This window comes from Rhododendron vialii, chromosome 10a (assembly GCF_030253575.1).
Source record: "Rhododendron vialii isolate Sample 1 chromosome 10a, ASM3025357v1".
Taxonomy (NCBI): Eukaryota; Viridiplantae; Streptophyta; class Magnoliopsida; order Ericales; family Ericaceae; genus Rhododendron; species Rhododendron vialii.
In genome coordinates this window covers 37,504,898-37,531,885 of record NC_080566.1, presented here as the reverse complement: position 1 = coordinate 37,531,885, position 26,988 = coordinate 37,504,898, and the positions used below count along the sequence as shown (strand labels likewise).

Sequence of the window (26,988 nt, the reverse complement as noted above, 5' to 3'; positions counted from 1 at the left end):
TAGGAATTATCAGTCTAAGGCCAAATCCATCAAAGGCCCTTCAAAAATGACTTCAGTCAAGCCGATCAAGAAACTTAGTTCATCAGGTACCTGTGGACTCGTCCCATTGTATTAATAGATGGACCATCATGCTATTAGTGCCTGTGTTGAGTCAATCCTTATAGGGCTTTGTCCTGATTTGGGTTGAAGCCCAATTAGTGGACAATGAAATTGATCACCTGAATTAATAGATTCATTGAGCCGAGTACCCACATATTAAAAAATACCTATACACAACGAAGGAAGCCAAATACAGAACATCCTCTACCTTGGAGATTGGGATTCAACAAAACTGTGAAGTAAACATAATCAACTGTACACCCTTCCCACATTTCCAGCTGAAGCACCTTGCTCAAAAACAACATGATCAGCCCCGATGTTTCCAGCAAAATAACATATGAGCAGTTCAACACATATGTACCAAGAGCATTCTGTATGAACAAAAGAACTCCGGATACGGGGAAAGGCATCTTTCTGGACCAAATGGACTTTTTGTGGTAATATAAAACTACAATACTTGTTGTTAATGACGCAATTCCACACCCTGATCTGTTCTACACAAACAGTTTCTTAACAGAACTAAATGTTTGAGAATGAAACATACACTATGCAAGAACTACAAGCATTTAAATGCAAAAGTGAAAGAAGTTGGCCTAAGTTTCAAAATCAATCAGTCGGCATTGGACTGAATAACGGCTGGCAGCATAGAGCTAGCAGTTCTGAATTTTAGGAAAGCTCAACTGACCCTGTACCTGTAAGTCAACAGTTTCGAACCGTTATCGTGAAGATGCATCCAGCTCGGATAAGGTTTGTTCAGTTGGTAATGCTAGTCATTTTGCCAAGTATAGCACTTGGGTTTCCTCCAAACGTAGTTCTCTGTTATGCAACAGGAAAATTAAACTATAAAACCTTTTATTGACTACCCTTGTTTGTTTAAGTTCCTGGTGATTTAAGCGCTCTGGGCTTGATTTCACGTAGGATTGTAACCTACTAAAATGACCTTAGCTTTGGAATGTCTCAATAGGATTGACAACATTGCTGAATCATGGCGTGTATTAGCATGCAAAGAACTGCTCCAGCCATTAGGACTGCAAAATGCAGCTCGTGCATTGCCAGAACATTAGGGGCCAATGTAGTAACCTGCTCAATGATCTTCACTTCAAAAGTTCAAATCCCGCTGAACATCCAACATATCAATGCAACCTTTCCATTGCCATCAGAATCATAAACCTTGAAGATAACCAAACCACAGGAAAGCATGTACTGTGTTATTTCGACATTGAAAAATAAGAAAGATAAAAATAAAAACTGCCTTCTCGTGGTGCCCGCACTGCCTCCAATAAATGTGAATTGATGAATTCATGGAACAGGAAAGAGCCGTTACATTTGTCTTTTTGATGTAGCCTTGCACGAGAACTAAATGCGGACAAGAATGCTTACAAATTCCTTGAAATTCAATCCATCCAACATCCTTATCAATCTCTGAAAAGAGGAAACAGAGATACAAAATCATCATGAAATTCCATCTTCCCCCTCATCTCATCAATACAATCTTGCACAAGTGAAAAGAAAAATAAACAAGTAACTAACTTCATGACCACCCAAAAAAGAGATTTACAAAAAAGCTCTGGACACGCCTAAAGGACACGACGAGATGACTATAAAACTCTCCAGATGGACTCTGAAGACACGATTGGGCCAACGAAAGTAGAAAACTTTACAACTCGAGATCTTAGGTCCAAGAAACAAAAATAGAACACACACAAATCAAAACCTCCAAATATAATCCCTACCAAGTACCAAGTAGAGAGAAATGGGAACAATATACATACCCATAACCTGAGATGCTAGGGTCAAAAATATCAGGAGATGATACAACAATAAGACTATATCTTCGACTTCTATCATCACTTGATAAAAAAGACTATCAATGTACTGCAACGCGAGCAATCTCTAAGATGTGAACTTAATCTCAACAACAAAGCCCAATCCTGAATTCCTGATCTTCACTTCAAATCTCCCTTCCATTTCCCCTCTCCTTATGACTACTACACCGTACTCTCCCTAGGTCGCGGTAAACAAATTGGTGATCTTTTAGCCCATCACGCAACATCATATTTGCTATTTTGAAGATGAAAAAAAAAACGTACAAAGATATCCTCTTCGGGCTATGGGTATAGTAGCAGAACTACCTGTGAATGCGAATTGGTTAACATTTCCATGTAGAAGTCATTCATCATTCCTAGTAACATATTACATGAATTGAACAACAGCCACTCAAGTGTCGAAACTTTCTCATTCATCCGTGATTTTCCAAGTCATACAAAGCTTAACTGCCCATAAAACTTCAGATGAAAGAATGGGTTCAAAGCTATGGATCCTAATTGTGCTGTTTATTATCGAATCAAGACTTCAAAAAAACCAGAGGCCGAAAAACGGCTTGCATTAGAAGCCATTTGTCGAACACGCGGGAGGCATATACCCTTGCATCAATTTGTAATACCGTACGCCATATACAGGAGAAAATGGAGATAGGACAAAACTCAGGTTGTAAATAAGACATTCTAAACTTCACCAAAGACAAAAAGATGCAAGAAAAGATGACACAATAATTGATTCTAAACACAAATCAAAGCTGGTCGTCAAAGCCGGCGGCGTGGGTTGGTGAGGCGGCGGCGGCGGCTGCGGGAGGATGTCGATTGTCGAAGCCTATGTATTGTAGCGCCAGTGGAAGGATTCGCGTTGGCGTGACTCCGTAATAATATCGGGTTTGATCCGGTGCGGCAAAATCTATTTTCTTAATTTTGCAAGGTTATAATCAAGTGCGTACAGCTTAATTTTCTCCATTTTTTTTCAGAAAATATCATCTCCGATTAAATACCATTGTGTACTCGATTGATATCAAATTCAACATAAACATTCTAACTGGAGATTAGTACAACATGGACAAATCGGATCATCGAAATAATTCCAAAATAAGTTCAAAAATTGCCAAAAACGACGCCTTCCATTTTCATCTGGACTGCTCAGTTTGGACCTGCGAAGTCCATTGCAACGACGTCGCAAAGTCGATTATACGAACTGCAGCTTGAGTTTGTCGAATTGTGAGCACAGTCCGGCTAATCTCGAAGATCGAAATTGTTAATGTTGTAGATCTTGTCAAGAAGATGAACAGTGTTGAAGATGACGTTGATCGGGTTCTGAATTTTACGTAATCGGAGATGATCAGAGTGAATTCTTTGTTATGAAAATAGGTTTGGCCATACTGGATCGAACCCATTTTATCAAAGAATAAATTCACTCCGACGAAGAGAGAGAGAGAGAGATTTGTTCGGGGTCTCACTCCTCCATCGTCACTTCTAATCTTCCATCCTTCAACCCTATTGATAACCAGTAAGCTAATTTTGAAGTTTTTTTTAAGCTTTTAATTGTTCTACGGCAATAATATCGCGTGATTTCTTGTTCCATTGCCTGTTTAAATTGAGGCTATTTACTGATGTTGCAAGCACTGGTTTTTGCTATAGATTTGAAGTTCTTAGAATGGAAATGATTATCCCTTGAAGTTGTTGGCGAGATGGTTCGAATTCCCAATGTTATATTTCCCAATGTGTTCACTTTGGATTGCTATCTTAGACCATTGTAGTGTACTCATCCCATCACACTTGCTTGTGGCTGTCAATATTCCTTTCTGGAACTTAGCATCTGATGTCTATTGTGTGTGTGTGTGTGTGTGTGTGTGTGTGTGTGTTTCGGAGTAAGAGAGCTCGGAAACTTGTTTGTAAACACAGTGTGCAAGTGCCAAGCAAAGCTTGGGTGAGTGTGTGTTCCTGTATAAGTGAGCGTATTTAGGGGTTCGGGTGTGAGATTTTCGTACTCGATTGTATCTTCATTTTGAGTGGTGGACAACACTCTCTTAACTGGTAAGGACAAAGAAGTTAAAACTCAATATGCATTCTTACGATTTGTAATTTACAGTGACAGATTTCTTTACACTTTGAACAGATACAAATGCACTTTTTGCGCATCAATTTTACCATTTTACTTTTTAATAATTGGATTGGTGCAAGGTGAGGTTGGAACTATTCAAGCTCAACCATTGCTAATCCAGCTAGCTCGTTAATATCCTAGCTCATTGGTTTACCCCAGCTATTTGAATCATCATTCTTAATTCAGGAGGAACAGCTGGTTATAAGTACACAACCGTCCATTCTGTTACTATATTTGGTGGAATAAAAAAGAAAATGAAACTATTAGAAGCTACTCCTACCTACGAGGGTACTCATAATCAAGAGAAAACAAGTGTATGGTAGCTACTAGCTAGGCTCTGGAACTAACAGCATCTGCAGCTGGTTATAAGCACACAACCGTCCATTCTGTTACTATATTTGGTGGAATAAAAAAGAAAATGAAACTATTAGAAGCTACTCCTACCTACGAGGGTACTCATAATCAAGAGAAAACAAGTGTATGGTAGCTACAAGCTAGGCTCTGGAACTAACAGCATCTGCAGCTGCAGCCAATATCCTCAGCTTTAGGAGCATTTGTTATATCTCTGTTTTTCATTTTCTGGACACAGAAGCTATCGCAATGTATCAGAAAGGTAACTGCCAGAAGTTATTCAGTCCAATGCCGACTGATTGATTTTGTAACTTAGCCCAACTTCTTTCACTTCTGCATTTAAATGGTTGTAGTTCTTGCATAGTGTATGTTTCATTCAAACATGTAGTTTTGTTAAGAAACTGTTTGTGTAGAAATGATCAGGGTATGAAATTGCGTCATCAATGGCAAAGTATTGTAGTAACTAGATATTACCACAAAAAGTCCATTTGGTCTGAAAAAATGTCTTTCCCGTATCCTGAGTTCTTTTGTTCATACAGAATGCTCTTGGTACATATGTATTGAACTGCTCATATGTTATTTTGCAGGAAACATCAGGGCTGATCATGTTGTTTTCGAGCAAGATGCTTCAGCTGGAAATGTGGGAAACATGAAAGTGCTGGAGTAGAAGAAAGCAAATCCAGTGACCTTGCTTCTCTCTTCAGCCATGATGCTGAGACATCTCCTATTCCCATTATTTGCTGATCGAATAGAAGCTGCTGTCAAACGGGTTACATCCGACTGAGGGAAAGTACCGGACAAAGGACCTTGGTGGTGATAGCTCCACCCTGGAAGTCATTGATGCCGTCCTTGGAGCTTTAGACTGTAAAGACGATAAATTTTCTGCTACACACAGTTTCCTGTAACACTGTCCATTGGTCCAGGGGTTAAAAGCTGCTTGTTTTTCCCAACTGATAATTTCTCTTCCATTATTTGTTAGGTATTCTCAGTTCACTTAATTATGTCTTGGTTGTTTGATTATGAAATCCAAAACAAAGAATATTATGTTGATTCGAATAATGACCTTTCAAGGGTCAAATTTTCTTATAGTGAAATTTCAGACTCTCTACGCATTTGGTATCGAGGAAAATAGGAATTCAGAAAGGGTTCACATTGGATTATGTTTATTTCACAGTTTTTTGAATCCCAGTCTCCAAGGTAGAGGATGTTCTGAATTGATAGCATGATGGTTTGCCCAATAATGCAATGGGATGAGTCCACAAGTACCAGATGAACTTGGTTTCTTGATTGGTTCGACTGTAGACATTTTTGAAACTCGACAAGTTTTTGAAACTAAAGCTTGAACTACTAAATTCTCTGCTTCACTTTGACTTGTTATATCGTTCACCATACTGGTAGACATCGTGGATTTCTCTCCCGAGTATTTGGATCTTGGTTTTGTCTTTGGAATGGTATAGGTAAAGAATTCTAGTTCATTTTTTCACCTCATGTCATGAACAAAATCCCCGGCCTTTTTTTTTTCAGGATCCAGATACAGACTGGGAGTAGTATCTCTGCGCACATTAGTTTAAAGAAAAAGGCAAACAATACACACACAAAAATTATGCCTCTCTGACTTTCTCTTTCTGTATCATTTATTTATCGATCATTTTTTCCGAACGTAAACCTCGAGCAAAATACAGTGATAACAGTGCTTCAGTAAGGAAGCAACAGGAAATATACCAAAATACTCACACTAGCTTTCAGCTTGTTTACCTTCTGCATAAGAATGCCAAAGGATTGATTGCTCAAGAAAGACTGCCCAAGGCTTTTGCCTTATCCCTCAGAATAAACTTCTGCACCTTTCCTGTCGAAGTTCTTGGAATATCTTCAAAAATGACCGACCGGGGTGCCATATAATGTGGCAGACGATCCCGACAGAACTTTATTATTTCCTCTGAATTCACATGAAACCCCTCTTTCAACTTCACAAATGCACAAGGTGTCTGCCCCCAGTGATCATCTGGTCTTGCGACTACTGCAACTTCAAGCACCGCCGGGTGGCTATATACCACTGTTTCCACCTCTATGCTGCTAATATTCTCACCCCCAGAGATTATAATATCCTTCGAGCGGTCCTTGACTTCGATATACTCATCCGGGTGTTTTACAGCGAGATCACCACTTCTAAACCACCCATCTCTAAAAGCTTCCTTCGTTGCTTCCAAATCATTTAAGTATCCACTCATTACCGTATTTCCTCTGAACATTATCTCACCAACCGTCTTTCCATCATTTGGTACACTATTCATTGTGAGAGGATCTTTTACATCTAGTTCCTCTAGACCGAGATGTTGAACCCCTTGTCGTGCTTTGAGCCTTAATTGTTCATCCAAAGGCAAAGAATCCCACTCGGGCTTCCATACACAAGATGTTCCCGGCCCATAAGTTTCAGTAAGCCCATACAACTGAGACACCCCAAAACCCATTTCCTCCATCTTGAGAAAGATTTGTGGAGGTGGCGGGGCCCCACCAGTCATTACTTCTACTTTGTGAGGAAGCGGTCTTCGGTCACTGGAAGGAGAATTCGCAATCATGCTCAAGATGGTTGGCGCTCCGCTCATGTTTGTTACCTCGTGGAGGGCAATGTTGTCAAAAATGGCTTTAGGAGAGACGTCTCTAATGCATACGTTAGTGCCACCGAGGGCTGCCACTCCCCAAGTAAGGCACCACCCATTGCAGTGAAACATAGGCACCGTCCACAGGTAAACAGGCATTGAGACCATCCCATGAAGAAGAAAAGTCGCAATGGCATTGAGATAGGCACCTCTGTGGCTATAAACAACGCCTTTGGGACGCGACGTCGTGCCAGAAGTATAATTCACACTGATTGGATCCCATTCACTTTTCGGCCGTCTTATGGAAAATTCAGCAAGTCCAGCTGCCAAGAGTCTCTCATATTCGCAAGTGTCAGAAGTAATGCTTGTCGGAGATGAGTCTATGGATTCAGGAATTAAGACCAAAATAGGTGGCTTTGTTTCAAGACTTGCAAGAAGATCAAGTGCTCCACGAGCAATTTCAAGCAACTTGTAATCTACAAAAATGACCTTAGCTTTTGAATGTCTCAATAGGATTGACAGCATCGCTGAATCATGGCGTGTATTAAGAGTGCAAATAACTGCTCCAGCCATTGGGACTGCAAAATGCAGCTCGTGCATTGCCGGAACGTTAGGGGCCAATGTAGCAACCTGCTCAATGATTACCATATTCAGACATGTAGCATCAAGATATGCCGAGTGGAAGTGTTCATAGTACAATGTTCTGAATACCGTACCAGTTAGGGTACCGGTTTTCTTACTGGTACGGTACGTACCGGTACTGGTCAAATACCGGGTACCGTTTCGGATTTATCGCAACTACAATATATATAATATTATATATAATTATAATTCAAAAAAATCTCTCATACTATGCAATTCATCATAAAATATCTATATTAAGACAACAAAATTCACCATTTGGAGTCCAAAATCAAACATTACAAGTGTATAAATTGCGCAAAAAAATTCTATTAACAATAACAAAAGTCATAAGACGTTGGTTACACTCCTCTCTCTCATGTACAAATTCCCCCCACTACCTCTCTCTCTCTCTCTCTCATGTACAAATTCGCCCCACTACCGCTCAAAGCGCTTCTGTCGAAAACAAAAGGGGAACTCCCAAGCCGACCATGATTCTCTCCATTGTCTTCTCTCTCTTCACCACTCCGTCTCCGGCACCCAAATCCTCTCCAAATCCAAACTTGAGAAATGCGAAAAGGTTTCTGACTCCGCCACCCTCAATTGCTCCACCAAAATCGTCCTCAACATGGCCGTCCCCGGTGAATCAGTGAGCATTTTACTATCACTCTGTCCTTCTCTCTCTCTCTCCATCTACTATTTGATTTTACAGTTTAATTGGTTGTTCAGAGTGGGGGAGAAGCATCGATAGTGGCGGAAATAGTGGTTTTTTTTTTTGGGTTCCTGAAATTGGGTTACAAAAAAAAATAAAATATTCGTTGCAAAATTCCGGACGAAATTTCCGGTAACCTCGTCTCGTCCGGTATTTTCCGAGATGGCCGGTACCGACCGATAAGGCCCGGTATTCAGACCGGTATTGAAGGCTTATGGTACCGGAAACTCATAAATCCGAGACGTACCGGCCGGTACCGACCGGTACGGAACGGGATTCACAACTATGGTTCATAGTAGAAAGTAGATTATGATACTCGACAGTAATCTAATGAAATCGTACAATTAGAAACCGGATTGAGAAGTACACCGTGTTCAGCCAAGATGGCACATCCCACGATTCCCACTTATTGGATCCACTAGGAAATAAATCAAGTTTGAAGCAAATATCCTAGTCTCCAAAATAACCTGTTCCTTCTCAAATAGGCAGGTTCATTAACAAACCAATTTCAACACAAACAACCAGAGATTGACAAATCAGATGAGAATAGAAACACAAGATAAATGAATGGAATGACAACAGAAATACAATGCTCCAAATTTGATCACCCAAGAAATTTTCGCGCTTTGCCCAAAATCATGAACTAATTAATATACCCAAATGAACAAAATAACAACCCTTTTGGTTGATGAGGAAGGATGATAAAGGAAGAAACTTTTCACTTATTTGGAGACCTAGAAATAGGGAGAAAGAGTAGTGAAGAACCACAAAAAAAAAAAAGGGGATTTGGTGAAAATTGAAAAACCACCAAAAAAAATTTCTTTTGACTCCCTTTCTCACAACTCAAAGGCATGTACAGAAAAACCCAATAAGATCTTTAGGACCCATCACATCTTTACAACAAAGGATTGATGAAAGCTGAGCAAAGAAAATAAATAATAATTATAAAGCATTGACAAAAGGATTGCTTTGTTTGGATCTTGAAAAGAAAGAAAAATATATAATTATAAAAAATAAAAAATAAAAACATCTCTTCCCTTGTTTGGTTTGAGAAGAAAGTGAGGAGAAAAAAAGCACCCTAATGTCACGTTATCTTTCTTGACAATTTTAGCTTTTCTTCTCTTAGAGCATCTCCGGCCTTCACCCATATTTTTTCTCAAATTTGAATCAAATTTTGGGTAAAAATCCATTTTGGGTAGACACATCTCCAATCATCAAACCCAAATTTTACACATCTCCCTCTTTTTCACTCTCTCTAACTAGCCGTTGGAGAAATTGGTCAAGGCAAAAGTTGTCTTAGATTTGGGTAAAAAAATGGGTAAAATCCAAAATGGGAAAGGGTTTGGGTCAAAAATTAGAAAGAAATTTTTGTGATTTTTGTCCCATTTTTAAATTTGAGTCTTAAAATGGGTCAAGGCTGGAGATGCTCTTACTTCCCACAAGTTTCAAACAGACCCTAATGTCAACTTCACCAAACAAATTATTAGGCCCAGAGTGCATGCCACCATGGATTCGGTTACGAAATATGTCAACTTCACCAAACCAATTGTTGGGCCCGGAGTGCATGCCACCATAGATTCGGTTGCAAAATGTCACTCATGTGACCACTTTAAAAATAGATTTGCGAATATGACCTGTATCGAATAACATAAAAAACTAAATTGAAACCGTCCCTAACACTAATTCGTTTTAAGAGAGATAGTAGAAAAGCAGTCGGACACAAATTACTCACAATGAAGCTTAAGAACATGTACACCAATGGTAGATATATTACCTAGTCAAAAATGTGCAAAATCTATTTTACCTATTCATTTTTTACTTGCACACTACAACAATCTTCTCTATTACTCTCTCCATCACTATTTAAGAATTATATAAAATTGGGTTTGGTTCTTGGAGGAGGGAGAAGAAGACTGGGTTTGGTTCTCGGAGGAGAGAGAAAAGAACAGGCGTGCATCATAGAGATAATATTTGTTTATTTTTTCCTTTGCTATAGTGCCTAGCTTCTTTTGGAGAGCTACAGTGCCCATTTGTAAAATACCTATGCTGATAGCTGGACTGGTGCAGCCTTCTTTTTGAGAAATTTCTCTCTATTTTACTTAAAAGTGTGATATAGAGAAGCTGGTGTACATGCTCTAAAACGGGTGAATAGAGTAAAACTCACCACATCCCCACGTGAAATCCCCAACTGGGTCAGAGCAGAAGCAAGTCTAACACACCGTTCATGGGTCTCCTCCCAGGTGTACTTGACCGAACCGTACACAATCGAAGTCCTCTCTCTATAAACCTTTGCGGATCGCTCCAAGAAGCTGATAGGAGAGAGAGGGACGCAGTTGGCCGGGCACCGGACCAGACCCGGCACCGATTCCCAAAGCTCCGGTTCGAGATTGGCTGAAGATTGGGAGAGGTGACGAGAGATTTGGCTGCAAATGGGTCGGAATCTGTTCGCCCCATTGATGAAGATAGTCAGAGAGCTTTTGAGGTAGCGATTCATGGTGGTAGAGAGAGAAGAGATGGAGTTGAATTGGAAGTGGTTTGGAGCTTAAAAGAAGTAAGAACATGTGCACCGTAGGAGCCACGAAAGGTTGGTTTGACGGTTAGTACTTAGTGAAATATATCGGCTTAATGTTTGGGTTTAATAAGGTCCCGTTCCGTTAAGGTTATGATTATGGTTATGGTTATGTATTGTAAAAGTGATTTGTTTCGTAAAACGAAAAATAAGTACTTAAAAAAATAGTCATTAGCAGAACGGAGCCAAAATTTGAAAAGCTATTTGGTGGGGTTAAATATATTCAGTTGTGCTCATGGTACGTTACCAAAATACTATGGTGGGATTTTTGTAAATGATTTTTTGGTACTGCGAGCAATAATTCGTGACGGATACGGAAAATATTCTATTTACATTCTGCATGTTGATCATTTCATAGATAAAAAAAATAGTGGTCCGTTTGGTGTCAAAAGAACTTTTCAAAGTTCAATGGCTTTCTCAAATATCAACAAGTTAAAAAATAATAGTCACATCCATCTTTTGCTATTTTTGTTACATAAAATTTAGACTATCTAGTTAAGCACATTTTATTTTTCTATGTAAAGCTATTGGCCTGAATGATGTGACCGATTTGGAACTGTCAAGATTGCAAGTTAAATTTAACAACAAAGATGGCTTTGACATATTTTTCTACAAAAACTTTAGTTTTATGGATAGAAAACGCTCCGTCATTTATTTTATTAAATTTTAATTATCTCAATGCAAATGATCAAAGGTTGACCTACTTTAGTTGGGATGATAAGTGGAGTATATAAAAAGCCATGGTGTCCAAATAACAAAGTGATTATTAGTTCTCTTGGAGTCCATGACCATCTCCTAATTGTGCTTCAAGACCCTCTCCACCATACATAGGTGTAGGCTGTAGGAGCTACACACTCACTCGTGGAGTTCAACAACCGGAGAAAGAGGCCCCTGAGCACTTCTTGTTCCGTTAACAAAATTAAGTATTATTTTTTGAATTAAAGGTGAGTATTGAAAGAGAATGACATGTCTCATAAAGCACTAGAGCCATGCCATCCTTTTCCAATTGTCAAATTCATGAAGTTGGATTGGTGTAGAAGCATACTTGGTGGGGGAAAGTTGGACTTTTTATATTGAAATGAAACTCATTGAAAGATACTGAGCATGTTTAATTTAGTTTGTCCTTTATCTATTTTAAATTGAGATTAAAATATGGCATACATGTGATGTGTTGAAGAAAAGTAGTAAAGGATTCGAAATTGAGATTTGGATTGAGGGCAACTGGAGATTAGCAGTCAAAATGGAGTAATTTTGTTGGTGCTTAAATTTGTTATAATCATATTCTTATTAATTTAAAATACTCCTGCAAACTTATAATTTGAAACTATTTCTTTCTTTTTTTTACTTTTCGTAACTTTTTGTTTAGCTTTTCGTCGAAATTTTTGAGATTAATCGTTTGTCTCGATGAGACGAAACGGAAAAGTATAAAAATATAGCTGATGTTGAAAAAATTGAAATAAGATGGCATTTTAGACAAATAAGACAGTTGCTTAATACTTTTTTCGTTTTTAGTGAATTTTTTTTGTTTTCGGTTATAATTTTATACTTTTTCGATTCATCTCGTCAAGACTAACTATTGATCTCAAAATTACGACGAAAAGCTAAACAAAAAATTATGAAAACTAAAAAATACCGAAATAAGTTTCAGATTATAAGTTTACAAGAACGCGGGACTTCCTCGACTATTCGAAACGATCAACTTATCTCTTTGTGATTTTAGAGTCGAAAGTGCAATTGCTTGGTCTTTTTTGTGATTTTCAGAGTTAATTGCAATTGTTAGATGCTCCGTCCAGATTAACGGCATGTGTGCTTCACTTGTCCCCATTACATTTATTATGGAGTGAAAACTAGACTAGTCAAAAATAGTGTGATAAAAAGAAAATTAATACCTCATGACTCACATCTTCTCGTAAACCCTGAGGAATACCCTAAACCACCCAACCACCATCCCCACAATGAAGCGTGCACACCGGCCCGCTAGCCCGCTTAATTCAGTCCGTTTTTTAAAGAGTTTGGGATGTGTATTTAGACCCATCGAATTGAATTGGGTTGAGTTTTTAAGCCCGTTTAGGGATTGGATGGGCTTGGAATATCTCCTAAATTCAAGCTTTGGTCCGATAAAATAATAACAATGATGTGAACTATATATTTATACTATCAAAAAAATATTAAGAAGGAAAATAAAAACTACTATATGTACACACTACCCTTTTTCTTAATGCATACATATACATATATTCATTGGTCTTCGTATAACTGTAATTGTTACGGTCATAAGCTCTAATTTATAATTGTTATATATATACTTGGACACTATACTTTGAAAAAATAAATGGGCTAATTGGCCGGGCTTGGAAAATGAGAGTTTAAAAGGGTCGGGGCTTAGGAATATTAAATGAAGCCCAATTACTAAAAGGGGCTGGAGTTAGGCATACACAAGTTTCGTTATTATCTAGTATACAAGTCCGGTCTAAACTTGGCCATGCCCGATGTATGTGCAGCCCTGCCCACAACACTTTCACGCACATAGAATTACAAGATACATGTATGTATTATGTTTGTGTTTCTATAATATAAAAAAAAAAAGGTAGGGTGATTATTCAATTGTCTAAAAGCACTTTTGACATTGTGCTTTAGCGCATCTACTCATTACATATTAAGAGTCATGTACTTTATGGTGAACCCACAAATTTAGCATGTGAAGTGAGTGTCGCCTATAGTGCCTTAGGCGAAATAAGGGCGTGCAAAGATTACAACTAAAGAGAAGGAGAAACTAATTGCATTATAATGGTAAATATGGTAGGTAGAAATGATTATAACTAGATAGAAACTTTCTAGCTAGATAACCAGGGATGATATTGAAATAATTGTTTATATTTTCAAATATATAATGTTTGAAATGTACAATATGAATCTTATTTGATAAATCTCCATTTTATCTATTAAACAAAGTTTTCAATTGTAGAAAATATTATAGATCGAAAGAAATGTCCGTGAATATTATATCTCCTTCTATATTTGGGTGGCAAACACCGAATATAAGTAGTTTGAATATACTCCGGGGTGCTACTATATCCGTTGTCTATTTTAATCCCAAAAAAGGGGGTCATATGATTTTATTGTTTAAAGGACTAACGGCGGACTAACGGAAGTTAGTAATTGGACCAAATTAAAACAAAATAAAAAGTATAGAGTGTAAATCGAGCTAATTACAACTACATGGACCAAATTGACACAAATACTTAACTACAGAGACTATTTCAGTTTTTTTCCCTAAAATCTAACATGATTCCTATCTAAACAAGAACAAAAACACGACTAAAGTCTAGAGTTTTTTTTTGTTTTTGTTTTCGTCTTATTTGGACTTTTATTAGTTTTGCATCATTTCTCATTGAATTAAACATTTGTAAATGATGAGAATCATGAGACGAATCTAAAAATTAAGAGATTGTGACCAAAAGATAAAAAAAAAATACTGAGACAAAAATAATACAAAATCAATTTCTTTTTTGCATGTTCATGACATTGACCCCGTTTGTTAGCACTTATAAGCTGACTTATTCAGCTTGCTTGCTTAAACAAAGTTGTTGAAGTGTGTTTGCTGGCAATTATATGTAATTACTTATTTAGTTTATTCAGCTTATTTGACAAGAAAAAGTGAAATTATTTTAAGCTCCGGTTTATAGTTTTTTTTTTGCTTATTTTAAATTAACAAAAATAGATGGACAAAAACTCCTTGATTTTAATGTACCAATATTGAAGCAGTAAGGGCAATTTAGACATGAATTTGGTAATAAGTTATTCTACAACTTATCTAACCAAATAGCTTGAACTTAAATTTAAGCTTATAAAAAGCTACACTAAACTTGTTTATAACTTATTTCAAGTTTTTCAAGCGTACACTCAAATAATCAAAAAAAAAAACTTATAAATGATAACAAACAGGGCCGTTGCCCAGCCAAATTTAAATACTCCTACAACGTTAAAAAAGTTACAAGACCATCAGCCTTGAATATCATGTAAATTTAACACATGGCATTTTAGAAGCATTGAATTACTCTATCATCGGATAAAAAAATAAAATAAAAATAACTCTTTCATAATGCGAAGCAGAATTTAGTAGTACAAAATAGTTTACAAACTATCACCAAAATAGTCAAAAAGACAATTTTTTGACTTATTATTATTTAAAAAAAATTATAAGTTTTAATCAAAATTTTATACTTTTTCGATTACTCTCGTCAAGACAAATTAATAAATCACAAAAATTTAATGTATAATTATTAAATGCAAAAAAAATTTGAATAAAGCAAAAAGAAAAATCACTCTTAATTTTTTAAACCAAGCTACCACTAGCTCAATTCATCACCAACACTGTTACACACGACAAAAAGACAACTGCGAAAGCTAACGCAACGCCACCTCCACCGTACAAAATCGCCCAAACACACCTCTCACTCATCAGAGCCGGGAGTTCCTCGCAAACAGCTCGGTTCGATTGTAACCCTGAGTATATAAACTTTAAAGTAGCAATAGGTAAAGTAGTCATGGAAATAGTATGACACATGTTAATGTAGGTATATATAAGTATTTAAATGAATATATTGCTTCTGTTCAAAAACTATACATATACATATAGCTAGTAAATCGGTTTCGGTACGATTTGAACCACAATTTGTATATAAAACCCAATAATCGAATCAAATCTATTTGTTTTTATTTTGTTAGAATCAGAACTTGACCATTAATCGAATCAAATCTATTTGTTTTTATTTTTTCAGAATCAGAATTTGATCATTAATCAAATCAAATCTTACACATACAACGGTTGTGTAAAACACAGCACACAACAAATCTCTAGCCGTCCATTACTGTAATAAATGGCCAGAATTTTCAAATTATTTCCCATAAAAGTTAAACTTTTCCCTAGAAATGTTTTTATAAAATCTAGACCGTTCAAATACATCTGGACGGTCAGAATTACGCACACAACTAACACAACGGTTGTACAAGTAGTATTTTTGTTGTTTTTATATTTTCAGGATCAGAATTTGACCATTAATCGAATCAAATCCATTTATTTTTATTTTTGTAGAATCAGAACTTGACCATTAAAACCGCAGAACCAGTCTGAAAGCCACGGTTGGGTGCGGATTGATTCGGTTTTCCGCGTTTCTACCCGCACTCGCCCGTGCACAATGCAAACTTGGACTAGAAGACAAACGGTATACGGAATTGGACCAGAAAGTCTACTGGTACAGATAAAAAAATCTGTACCAGTGGGTACAAACCCTTTTTTGAGTCCATTTTGGGTCTCATAAAAATAATCGGAGTCGTTTATTTTGTTTAAAATACTTTTTTTATGGTTCCTACAAAAAATAAGCTTAATCCGATATCGATAAAAGTATTTACAAAACATCCAAATTTTGCTCTTTAAAACATCCAAACTTTACTCTAGAATTTAAAGAGCAAAGTTTGGATGTTTCGTAAATACTCTTACAGATATCGGATTAAGCTTATTTTTGTAATGACCATAAGAAAAGTATTTTGAACAAAATGAACGACTTTGATCATTTTTTTGAGGCCAAAAATGGGTTTGTACCCACTGGTACAGATTTTTTGTCTGTACAGTTCGAATTGGACTGCTCAATACCCCACTACACTTTATACACTACAAAAAGACAACCGCGAAAGCAAACGCAGCGCCACCTCCGCCGTACAAAATCGCCCAAGCCCGCTTGTCTTTTCTCTCTCTCTCATGGAAGGCGTTTCCAAAACCCATTTCACAGCCAAAATGAAACCCTAGATCTTGTCCAATGGGCACTTGGGTCCCTTTCTCTGGTACATTATCCAAGCGCCTGGTAATTGAAGAAGATGAGAATACTCCTCCGAACCCGAAATTGATGGAGTTCCGGTTCGATAAGGTGTTTCCGGTTTACGCTATGGGGGTTTTGAAGCCCGACCCGGATCCGTTACTGGCCGTACTCAGCTCAGGCTCTGACTTGGATGACCCGATATGGGATGCTGTGAGAGAAGAGGCCAAGTTAGAGGTACCCACTATTCTTGAGAAGGTTTTGTTGATATGGGTTTATGTTTTATTAGTTATAGAATTTGTGGGTTTTGATTTTCTTGTTGTGGGTTTTTGATTATTTACTGCTTGGCTGCTGTCAAAACGCAGGAAAATATTTGATTGAGGTTAAGTCACATAATCTGCGTGCTCATGTGGGACGTAAATAAAAAAAATCCACCAAATACTAAATAACAAACATCCCCAAATACTAAAATTCGCGAGAGCGAGGACTGAGAGCACGAGTGTTGAGAGAGAATTGAGAGCGGGGGTGGAGGGTCCTGCTGAAGTATTATGCGACTAAGGGTTAGAATGTGTGCAAGGATGCAATCATATTTCTTTATATTAACATAAGGGAGCTATAAAGCCCATAATAGTCCAATGGTTTTTCACCTTACCTGCCCAATCCTCCATTTTATGAGGTAGAAGATTTTAAACAGTTTTATTAATCATACCGACTCCAACTACACATGTTGGTTCATCGACAAAACTCAATCACTCCCCCAATATGCCCACTTTTCTTCCAAATTTATAGTTTCAAATTGTGGAGTTCTTAAATATTTTAATATGAAGTTCATTTTCAGGGGTATTGTTGTTCTGGAATTCAAGTTTGTATGCGTGTAATTTACATATTTCACTATAAATAGAGTAGTGTGTCTCTTCTTTACTCGAATTCATTGCTCTACTGTCAAGATGCAAAGGGGAGAATGATTGGAGTTTATGTCTCCATTTTGGAAAAAAGGAGCAAGGTGGGAGATGCTCTTAAAGTGGATTGGTTGTGTTCATTTTGATTCCTACCGTATTATCTTGGTAATGCTTCCTGATAGAGTGTTTGGTGCATAATGGATTATTGCAGGCAGAGAAGGAGCCAATTTTAAGCAGCTTTTTATATGCCAGTATTCTGTCACATGACTGTCTTGAACAAGCATTGGGCTTTGTCCTTGCCAATCGACTTCAAAGTCCTACACTCTTGGCGACCCAACTGATGGATATTTTTTGCAAGATTATCATGGATGATCGCGGCATTCAGCGTTCAATTCGCCTTGATGTGCAGGTAATTTGTTTGCCTTAATGCCAATTTGTTTGTTTTTGGCAGCTCCGTTACTGATGTTGCTGTTGAATGTTCTTTCAAAGTTGAAATTTCCTTTTGTAGGCATTTAAAGACAGGGATCCTTCTTGTTTGTCATTCTGCTCGGCTCTCTTGTATCTTAAGGTGCTCTCTTTTTCCTTTCCTTATCACCCTTCGTGCTCAATGGATTAGTATGAATTTATGTTTCATTCAAATTGTTTAGTGAAGGAAAGTGGATTTACTCATAATCCTCTTTTAAGCATTCCATCATCCTTGCTTTTTCGATGTAAATGGATAGAATCCACTGAGGTGCAATTTATTTATCTTTTTAGGGTTACCATTCTTTGCAAACATATCGGGTAGCACACGCTTTGTGGAACCAGGGACGCAGAGTGCTGGCATTGGCATTACAAAGTCGAATTAGTGAGGTAAACTTGTTTATCCTGATAATCGCTGATTGAGCATTACTATCGGATCCAAGAGACAATATTTCATTTGTACCTTTCTTAATGACTCCTTTATCGTTATCCAGGTTTTTGGAGTTGACATACATCCAGGTATGTTTTCACTTGATTCTCTTTGTTGGTTATTGTGTCATTGGTTATCGTGTTTTTTAGTTTAGCGAGGAGGGTAACTTCCATTCTTCTGTTAAGAGTTGCAAGACATTGGACGCTTGTGTCAAAGGAGACAGACCTTTTAACAAGTGAGGCGTCAAATGATGTTAGTAAAACTCATACATCTTCCTCTAAAATCAACTCAAGAGAAGATAGGAATGCTATGTTGGCAGAATTGGATAGATTGAAGGTTCATGTTGAAGGACTGAATCATTTGTGGAAAATGGTTGTTTTTATCTTAAGACTCAAATTGAAGGCTAGTTACTTAGATTCATCCCTTCAATTGGCTGTTTATTTCACGTGAGTGTAGGACTTTTGATACATCAATAAGTGGCGAAATTCAACCCAACTTTTCTTAATATCTTGTGGTTATATGCAGCTGCTAAAATTGGAGAGGGGATATTGTTGGACCATGCTACCGGTGTAGTTATTGGGGAAACTGCTGTTATAGGAAATAGAGTTTCACTAATGCAGGTGATGCATTCTTTTACTAGTATCTGATTGATGATTCTGTCACTCTCTTGTCGAAGTGCCATACTATTTTTTTTGAAGTACATCAGGGGTTTCCGATATGTTTCCCCTCCTTAATATGATTTGTTGAGTTCTTTTTGTGCATAATAAAGCTTAAAATTGATACCAGGACCAATTAAATGAAATTGGACACCATCATTTTGCAGAGTTATAAATGTGGAGAATCCTGATGAACATGGATGTAGTAAGTTGAATCTGTATCTTATGCTGGTCACAAATGTGAACCTAGCCTGTTATGTAAAGCCAAATCTGGAAAGATGTTGTGGAGCTGATTCAAAGTTGCTTTACTGTAAGGTTGTGTTGAATCGAGTGGTTGGGGTTTGCTGGCTTCGTTCCTACTTGTTATTCTGTTACAATACTTCATTCGCTGTGTTTTGCATTTTCGGTGGACCTGTTTTATTGTATTGTTATCAGCATCAGGTATACAGTATACCTTTGTGTTTTGCTCTGCTTTGTGGCCTAAAAGGTTATTATATGTTAGGAAATGGTACCTATTGAAAAAATCAAGAAAATGATTCTTTCAGATATTGCATTCTGCTGAACACGGAAATGTTTGACAGGGTGTAACCTTAGGAGGCACTGGGAAAGAAATAGGTGATCGCCATCCAAAAATAGGCCAAGGTGCGCTTATTGGAGCTAGTGCTAATATACTGGGGAATATAAAAATTGGTGAAGGTGCAATGATAGCTGCTGGTTCCCTTGTATTGAAGGATGTCCCTCCACGCAGGTAGAAAGTGTACATTCCAAGTTTATCTACTGAATTCTATCCAAGTGTTATGGAGATAAAAAAAAGGAGTTCTTGGTGATAATGGTATGGTTTTGACTTTCTTTTCTTGGCCTTGAAGCATGGTGGCAGGAATACCAGCAAAGGTCATTGGTTATTATGTAGACGAGCAAGATCCTTCTCTAACAATGAAACATGGTATGTCAAATATATGAGTGCAGATGTGTACAGCATTCTCTCCTATGTTCTCCAAACTGCAATCTGGGGAAGGGACTCTGCATTTGTGTCCCACAGGCCACCATTTATGATAGACTTGTATTTGATATGTCCTTTCAGAGCGCATGGAGCCTTGACACTAAATTGTCCACGCATGAAATCTCACCTAAGCGTGCTGCCTCAATTGATTAAGGGACAAAGTTGTTCATTTTCTTAACTCTTGAAAACACGTGTATGGGTGAATGTTGATATGGTGAATAGGCTTGAACAGGGACACAGTTAACTATCAGTAATTCGATATGTGGAACTGGGTGTCAAGGCTTTTTATTTTCACGAAGCATTTTCTTAAACTTTCAGAATCCAAAAACATCAAAATTTATTTTTCTCCCAATCTGCTTTCAGAAGATGTTTTTGGCCACAAAAGCCGAAACAATGGCAAAACAGACAAGCACTCCTTCCACGCCATTAGAATCTAAAAGCATATCTGGATTTTTAATTTGAAGAAAACGGTAACCCCCATTGTTGGGCTGTTGTTGAGGGGAAAGTAGTATATGCAATGTGAAAGGTGCAGTGAAATATGTGAAACTGTAAATATCTATTGACTTTTTTAGCACTACACGCATCTTAGCACGGCCACTCGGTGTTAGCATGACCCTTATTTATATAGTAGCTTTGAAACAATGACTTTAGCCTGGTTCTGAGTGAATCATATGGACCAGCTCTACCAATAACTGAATATATAGGTCGTCTTAAAGTTATTATGGTCTTTTTCGTGTTTTTGTTCAAATCGTTTATTACCCTTTTGTCATATTCATTGTTGTACTTCTTACTTGAATTTGCAGATGCTAGCAAAGAGTTTTTTGAACATTTAACCGTTCATCGTGTAGAAGGGAGATCTTCTGGTAAGTTGCCTTTTCTTGTGTTCCTCTCGCATGTTACTGCCATTTTCTGATGGTTTTGGACCTAACTCCTTGGATTCTGGTGTTCTCGTGGAAAGGTGAAACAAATGAGGGTAAAGTTTCTAAATTTGCAAAATGTTAGTGCATTGAAATTTCTCGGTGGGTATGATATGTTGAGATTTAGGTAGGAACTTTCTTAGATTGGAAATTTTGAAGGCAACAAGAGTTGTGCTATGAAGTTGATGTTTAGCTGGATGTTTGGCAAGTTGTTTTGACCCATTAGTTTCTATAACTCGTGGCATAGTGCCACCTCCACACTTTTCAGAGGCTCACAAACTTCATAGCTTCCCCTCTATTACTTCATAACTTTATCATGCAATAGATGTGCCTGTGTTGTGGTAGGTTTGAGTATACTAGTCAAGGACTCCGATATATCGCAATATAACAGATCATTCGTTTTTTAAGTATCCACTTTCTGATTATAGCCGGATGTTTGTTGCCCTTCTTTCCATCCCTAAAGGACTACTGGCTCAATTAGTCCAGTGTCGTTTTACACCTTTGCTATGTTCGATTTTGAGATGTGGTCAATTCTTGTGGATGCATGTAGTTTGCAAAAACCTCATTTTATGCGATCTTTCATCCCAGGGCACGTCAGGTGCCATTTCTTGGTGCTGATTTTTACTCTTTTTAGTATGTCTGCGGCTCCCTGAAGTTCAGCTAATTCCTTGTTCTGGTGCATTATTTCAGGTGCATGGGGCCAGAATGAATCGACGGGGCATTAGTGAAGTTGAGGATGTTCGTCGCGTATGCATTTTCCACTTGCTTAAGTGGGGAAAATTTATACTCTCCGCATATCGAGCACGTTTGATACAAATATCCATATGTAGATTCTGTAGGTCATTTAATCATTTACAGTCCCTTGTAATTTTGCACTGCTGAATTTCTCAAATGAGAAGCACAAATTCATGAAATAGAGGTACCGTGCCTTTGTTCCTATGGGGCTGGTCCATACGGAGCTTTTTCTGGCTCTAATTGGGCTCACCAGTAAGTGTGTGGTGAGATTGAACCCCAGGATTAGTTGAGGTGCGCATATGAGTTGTCAAAAAAAAAAGGAGTGCCCAAGTCTTATTTTCACCTAAGTACCGAATGGAGTATTTCATGCTTCGATTAATTTTGAGCCATGGTTTCGGGGTTTGATGTTATTCGAAATTCTCTCCTTTCAGCTTGAAAAATAAGATGCGATTAAATAACAAATAATAGTGGCATGATTAAATTTTCCCCAAAATTCCTCTCCTTTTCACCTCTCACTCTGTTCATTCCGGAACTTCTCTGTTTACTAAAATTACCTTACTCAATTCTAACTAAGAAAAAACCATTTTGGAACTCTTTATTGTTATTGTTAATCTTTTAAAAAACTTGTTTGAGGTTATTTTTGTAGTATAAAAGGACAGCGAGGAGAAGAGAAAATAAAGGTGGGAAAGCAGAAGTAGAGAATAAATTCTAATAAAAAATATTTTTTTCTCTTTTGGTTTAAAAAAGTGGAAATAAATAATTATATGAAGTACTAAGATAAAAAGAAGAAGCTGCTCTTCACTTTTATTTCTTTATTTCACTTTTGTTGCCCCCAACCCAAGGAGATTTTTTGTTTATTTTTTCCTTTATTTCCCTATCAATCGAAGTTTGATCCGTTGTTTTTAAGCTATTTCCTCTCCCGTATTTTCTCCGGCGATGATCAGGGTTTAATTAAGGTATCTTCATGGATCGATATATACGCCGATTGTTTTGGGTTGTTCTTTTGATCTGTGCCCTCACTTCTTGACAAATCAATCTGTCTCTTGTGTTGTTAATCACGTTATCAAGTCGATTTTCTCCTGGGTATTGCAGATTACGTGTTAATGGTCATATGCATGTTTTTAGATTCAACAACAGAGAACCCTTGCTTTTTCTTCATGTTCATATTTCGGCTTTTAAAAGATGAGATCTAATTCTTGCTAATCATGTACGTACGTACGACTGCCACTGTCACCAACAATTTGGGTACAATTTTCATATTGGGGGTTCAATTGCTAGTCTTATAACTGCACCCAGCCCAACGCTAGATTAATAATTTCCATTGTGTATCTCCTCAGAAAAGACCCACCTGCTGGCTGCTTTAATGTGGTCTATAACCGTTACTCATCTCATTGTGTTTTGCTTTTGTTACAGTACGTACCAAGCTAGCTAGTTTCCGCAGAATGCCAACGGTCCCTTCACTCTCTGTCTGATAGGTCCACCGCATCTCCAAATCGATCCTTCCCCCGCTAAAACCGCCAGGAAGAAGATGGTGATAAAGCTTGTGCAATCAGTTCTTGATAAGAAAGACATGGAAGAAGCTAGATGTTCAACCTGCATGGAACCCCCCCTCACAATGCAGTTCTCTTACATTGCTCTAACATCGACTCTTACATGTGCGACACAAGCAACCGCCACTTGAACTCTTTCAACCAATTTCGCAAATCACCTGCCTCGACCCCAACGCTTTCGTGCCCACAGTGCGGAGTGGAAGTCATCAACGGTTGTGTTGTCTTAGCGGCCGTTCGTGATTTCATGAATTCCAGACCGAGGAGATGTTCTGTCGAGACTTGTGAATTTACCGGGAATTATCAGGAACTAGCTAGTGCACCATGTCAGCATTGAACATCCGTTAGTAAGTACATCGGTGGTGGCCCCTGTTCACAAGCAGAATCGGCCGAGGATGACGCGCAAATGGGACTTGGACCATACACATTTGATGGCTATAAGAATCACTTCTAGTGAAATTGGTAACTCATCTGATCCTCCTCCAGTGGTGATCCAAGTTCGAGCCCCACGAGGGGCGGGGTTTTGGGAGTCAGCCAGTTAGGGCTATGGATAACTTTTAGACCCCCATGTGCTAATTCTAACACCCCTACTAACCCCGCTAATGTATACTAATATTGGCATAAAAAAGAAAAAGAAAAAAAGAGAGCCCTCTTATGATTTTATCTCCAATCCTAGATGCGATCCTCTGATTTCCGAAACCTAAATCCAAAATTCTACACATTACTTATGCTTCTTTAGATCTCCAATCCTAGATGCGATACTCTGATTTCTAAAACCTAAACCCAAAAAACCTTGATCGTTGTTTCAGAGCTGTTTATATGAGGAGCTAGCAGTTTGCCACGTGCCACTCCCGATTTCAAAATTTTAATTTGACGCTAAAACGGGATGACACTTTAACTCCTGCTCATTGAAGATTTACAATAATTTAGTAATTCTAGGATCCCCATCATTGAATCAAATTAAAAAATAAATTTGGATATCCAATTTTGAGTGTGTGCCAAGGCGAGACCTATGTTGAATCTTGGTTGGGGTTGCAATGGCACCAGCTTCTGACTTAGTCCTGTTTATAAGTACTATACATCTATGTATGACTTTTTCAATTTACCATTTTGACACCCCTAATAACATAGCAACACCCCAAATCTCCCTTGTTTTTTTTGGTAAGTCAACGATTATTAAACGAACCCGCGAATATTACAGGTGCTAAAGGGCATACCCCAAAAATAAGGCAGATATTTGTCGTTGCTAAAACCATTTATTTAACTTAAACAAGTTACAAATGTTGGCGAAAACAGTTGATTATTGCACAAAACTAGAAAATCGTTGCACACAAACAATATAGTACTAGTAGAAGTGTTGCACATGCACAGTAAAATGTAGCTCATGCACAACAATTTTTATCATTTTTTGGCAAAATGTCATTTCACTTCGCAATTTGCCCTCCCTCATCCGGACCCGTGAATCCTAGTGGCGCCATGGAGACTTCTTCTCAAGGGTGGAGGTATGTAGGGGTCGGGTGGCCCTGGCCCCACCCAATTTCATATTTTGGAGTATATTTTACATACTTTTTATATAAATATTGATAGAAATTATAAAACTTACAAACATAATTAAAAGTAGGAACAATTTTCATTTCGAGAACACTAAATTATGGTGAATGATACCGTGCAATAACGATAATGTGTTCGGCGAATGATATGATAACAACAATATTTGAGATTAATCCTTCAATTTATCGAAATCATCCCATGGAAACTCGAATAAGTAGATTTAGTCTTGAAAAATCGTCAAACCAAAATTTCTTTAATATTTCGGCCCCCTCTTACTTCGATTCGTGGCTCCGCGACTGCTTCTTCTGTTGGATTCGCCCTACCCATGAAAATGGCCGGTGCGCTAGTTAAAGGAAATTCCCGGGAGCTCCCCGGCGTTGACCTTTTCTCCCACGGAAAAAGGGTGGGAAATGAGAACGATTTTGAGTCGAAATGGTCAGACACAGCCTTATTACACTTGGCATCTAGTCGCCGCATCTCAAACCTCTTCAACCGTCAAGCGGGTAAATATACTACCCAGACTCAAACTTCTATTCAGGTGCATTCCCGTAATCCAAACCATCCCAAATTCAAGCGGGTAAATATACTACCCAGACTAGCTTCTATTCTCTCTCTCTCTCTCTCCAACATGTCGACACCATCGGAAGCATTCAAGAAAAGAAAATGGAAACTGAAAATCTACGGGCTACAAGATACATCCATCGCTCCAGCCGGCCCGTTCCGGGTTAACATCCGGCAACTCCTTCAGGAATGCGCACCCCAGGGTTACAGTATTCGGGCGATGCCGGTGTGGCGTACGTACTGCTTTGACTCAGGAAAGCAGGGAATTTGAAATCCCTCTGCACATACTTGAAGAGAGCGTCGAGAATTCGGAAACACCGTTTTGTGCTCACTGCAGTGTTAGCGGTAAGTTTTGTGCTCCCCGTTTTGTGGAAGATTCGATTTTTTTTATTTATTGGATTTAAGTTTTTGAACTAAAATCTTCAATTCTTGATTTGGGTTAGTGCTTCTTGGACTTAAAAATTCGGTGCTTCTTGATATTGAAAAAGATTCGATTTTTTTTTATTGGATTTCAGTTTTTGAACTTAAATCTTCAATTCTTGATTTGGGTTAGTGCTTCTTGAACTTAAAAATTCCGTTCAGGTTGGAGTAACCACTTCGTATCGAAAAGGAAGTATTACATGTGTTCGCATCCATTTTTGGCAAAATTCTAAAAATGAATTTGTTAATGGATTAGTGGCCCAATTGAGTTAAAGTCCAGATTAGATTCAGGCATTGGCTCAACTAATCAAAGTTCGGACTAGTTTTTCAGGCATATTTAATCCAATTAGACCAAGATTCGTTTTTCAGGTTTTGGCCCAGTTTTTTCAGATTTATTCAAGCCTGAAAATGAAGAAGTCAAAAGAGAGCTGCTAATGGTACAACAAAAGCTGTACAACAGTGACGTACAGATGATTTTTACGCCCGTCTCAAGTCCCGCAAAGATGATCGGAGCCACTCATTTTATTCAAAACATATTGTTTAGGGCCCTGTAAAAACTCATCTCAATCCGATATCAATAAAGGCATTTTTGAATCATCCAACTTTGCTTCAGAATTTAGCCCTGCAAAGATGATCGGAGCTGCTCATTTTATTCAAAACATATTGTGGCCAAATTCTGAAGCAAAGTTGGATGATTCGAAAACGCCCTTACCGATATCGGATTGAGATGAGTTTTTACAGGGGCCCTAAACAATATATTTTGAATAAAATGAGCGACTTCGATCATCTTTATGGGACCTGAGATGGGCACAAAAACCATCTGTACATGGCTACTGTACAGCCTTTGCTGTACCTCTATCTTTACTGAAGTCAAAAAGGCCTAGAACCTACTCAAAGGCCTAGAAAGTTCTCTCTAAGCAGCTCAATCATGCATGCACAAGTTGCTCACAAATAGCTTAACTAGGCCTGCTTGGTCTTTTGTTGCAAGAAAAGAGGGCGCAAATTTCAAGGATTCTCTTTGTCTTGAATCTTCTTGCAGAAGGAACCACCTTAGGGCCAATCAAAGTCGAAAAGTAACTGAAAAGCCTTCTCTTTTACAGAAAAATTTCAACTTTTAGTCT

The 26,988-nt window shown here is 37.9% G+C and overlaps 2 protein-coding genes, 2 long non-coding RNA genes and 1 pseudogene across 6 annotated transcripts; 3 read left to right on the top strand and 2 right to left on the bottom strand.

Annotated features, from left to right (window-relative positions):
- Positions 1-589: 589 nt before the first annotated feature.
- Positions 590-2,768, bottom strand: LOC131303807 (uncharacterized). Its single transcript, XR_009192212.1, has 2 exons — positions 1,424-2,768; positions 590-1,269 (listed from the first exon to the last, which is right to left on the bottom strand). It is a non-coding gene; the product is annotated as an uncharacterized LOC131303807 (long non-coding RNA).
- A 356-nt stretch (positions 2,769-3,124) lies between these two features.
- On the top strand, positions 3,125-5,529 carry LOC131303806 (uncharacterized). Of its 3 annotated transcripts, none has more exons than XR_009192209.1 (2): positions 3,125-3,432; positions 4,965-5,529. It is a non-coding gene; the product is annotated as an uncharacterized LOC131303806 (long non-coding RNA). The 3 variants fall into 3 exon arrangements; XR_009192210.1 differs by having other exon boundaries at positions 3,131-3,678; XR_009192211.1 differs by lacking the exon at positions 3,125-3,432 and adding an exon at positions 3,685-3,852.
- Positions 5,530-5,978: 449 nt separating this feature from the next.
- On the bottom strand, positions 5,979-10,874 carry LOC131303805 (butanoate--CoA ligase AAE1-like). Its single transcript, XM_058330838.1, has 2 exons — positions 10,472-10,874; positions 5,979-7,604 (listed from the first exon to the last, which is right to left on the bottom strand). The coding sequence occupies exons 1-2, from the start codon at positions 10,799-10,801 to the stop codon at positions 6,165-6,167; spliced, it is 1,770 nt and encodes a 589-aa protein (XP_058186821.1). The 5' UTR covers positions 10,802-10,874; the 3' UTR covers positions 5,979-6,164.
- Positions 10,875-16,553: 5,679 nt separating this feature from the next.
- LOC131304063 (serine acetyltransferase 2-like) lies at positions 16,554-21,967 on the top strand. Its single transcript, XM_058331161.1, has 10 exons — positions 16,554-16,926; positions 17,800-17,997; positions 18,097-18,156; positions 18,345-18,440; positions 18,545-18,569; positions 19,006-19,100; positions 19,718-19,884; positions 20,003-20,079; positions 20,940-20,999; positions 21,744-21,967. The coding sequence occupies exons 1-10, from the start codon at positions 16,693-16,695 to the stop codon at positions 21,776-21,778; spliced, it is 1,047 nt and encodes a 348-aa protein (XP_058187144.1). The 5' UTR covers positions 16,554-16,692; the 3' UTR covers positions 21,779-21,967.
- A 1,245-nt stretch (positions 21,968-23,212) lies between these two features.
- LOC131304689 (uncharacterized) lies at positions 23,213-23,916 on the top strand (annotated as a pseudogene).
- Positions 23,917-26,988: the final 3,072 nt, after the last annotated feature.

Bases quoted from the DNA above. Each gene is read 5' to 3' on its own strand.
- LOC131303805 (XM_058330838.1), bottom strand. From the start codon at position 10,801: ATGAATCGCTACCTCAAAAGCTCTCTGACTATCTTCATCAATGGGGCG. The intron at 7,605-10,471 runs GTGAGTTTTACT...ATCATTGAGCAG, and splicing joins GGATTTCACGTGGGGATGTG to GTTGCTACATTGGCCCCTAA.
- LOC131304063 (XM_058331161.1), top strand. From the start codon at position 16,693: ATGGGCACTTGGGTCCCTTTCTCTGGTACATTATCCAAGCGCCTGGTA. The intron at 17,998-18,096 runs GTAATTTGTTTG...TTCCTTTTGTAG, and splicing joins CAATTCGCCTTGATGTGCAG to GCATTTAAAGACAGGGATCC. The intron at 18,157-18,344 runs GTGCTCTCTTTT...TTATCTTTTTAG, and splicing joins CGGCTCTCTTGTATCTTAAG to GGTTACCATTCTTTGCAAAC.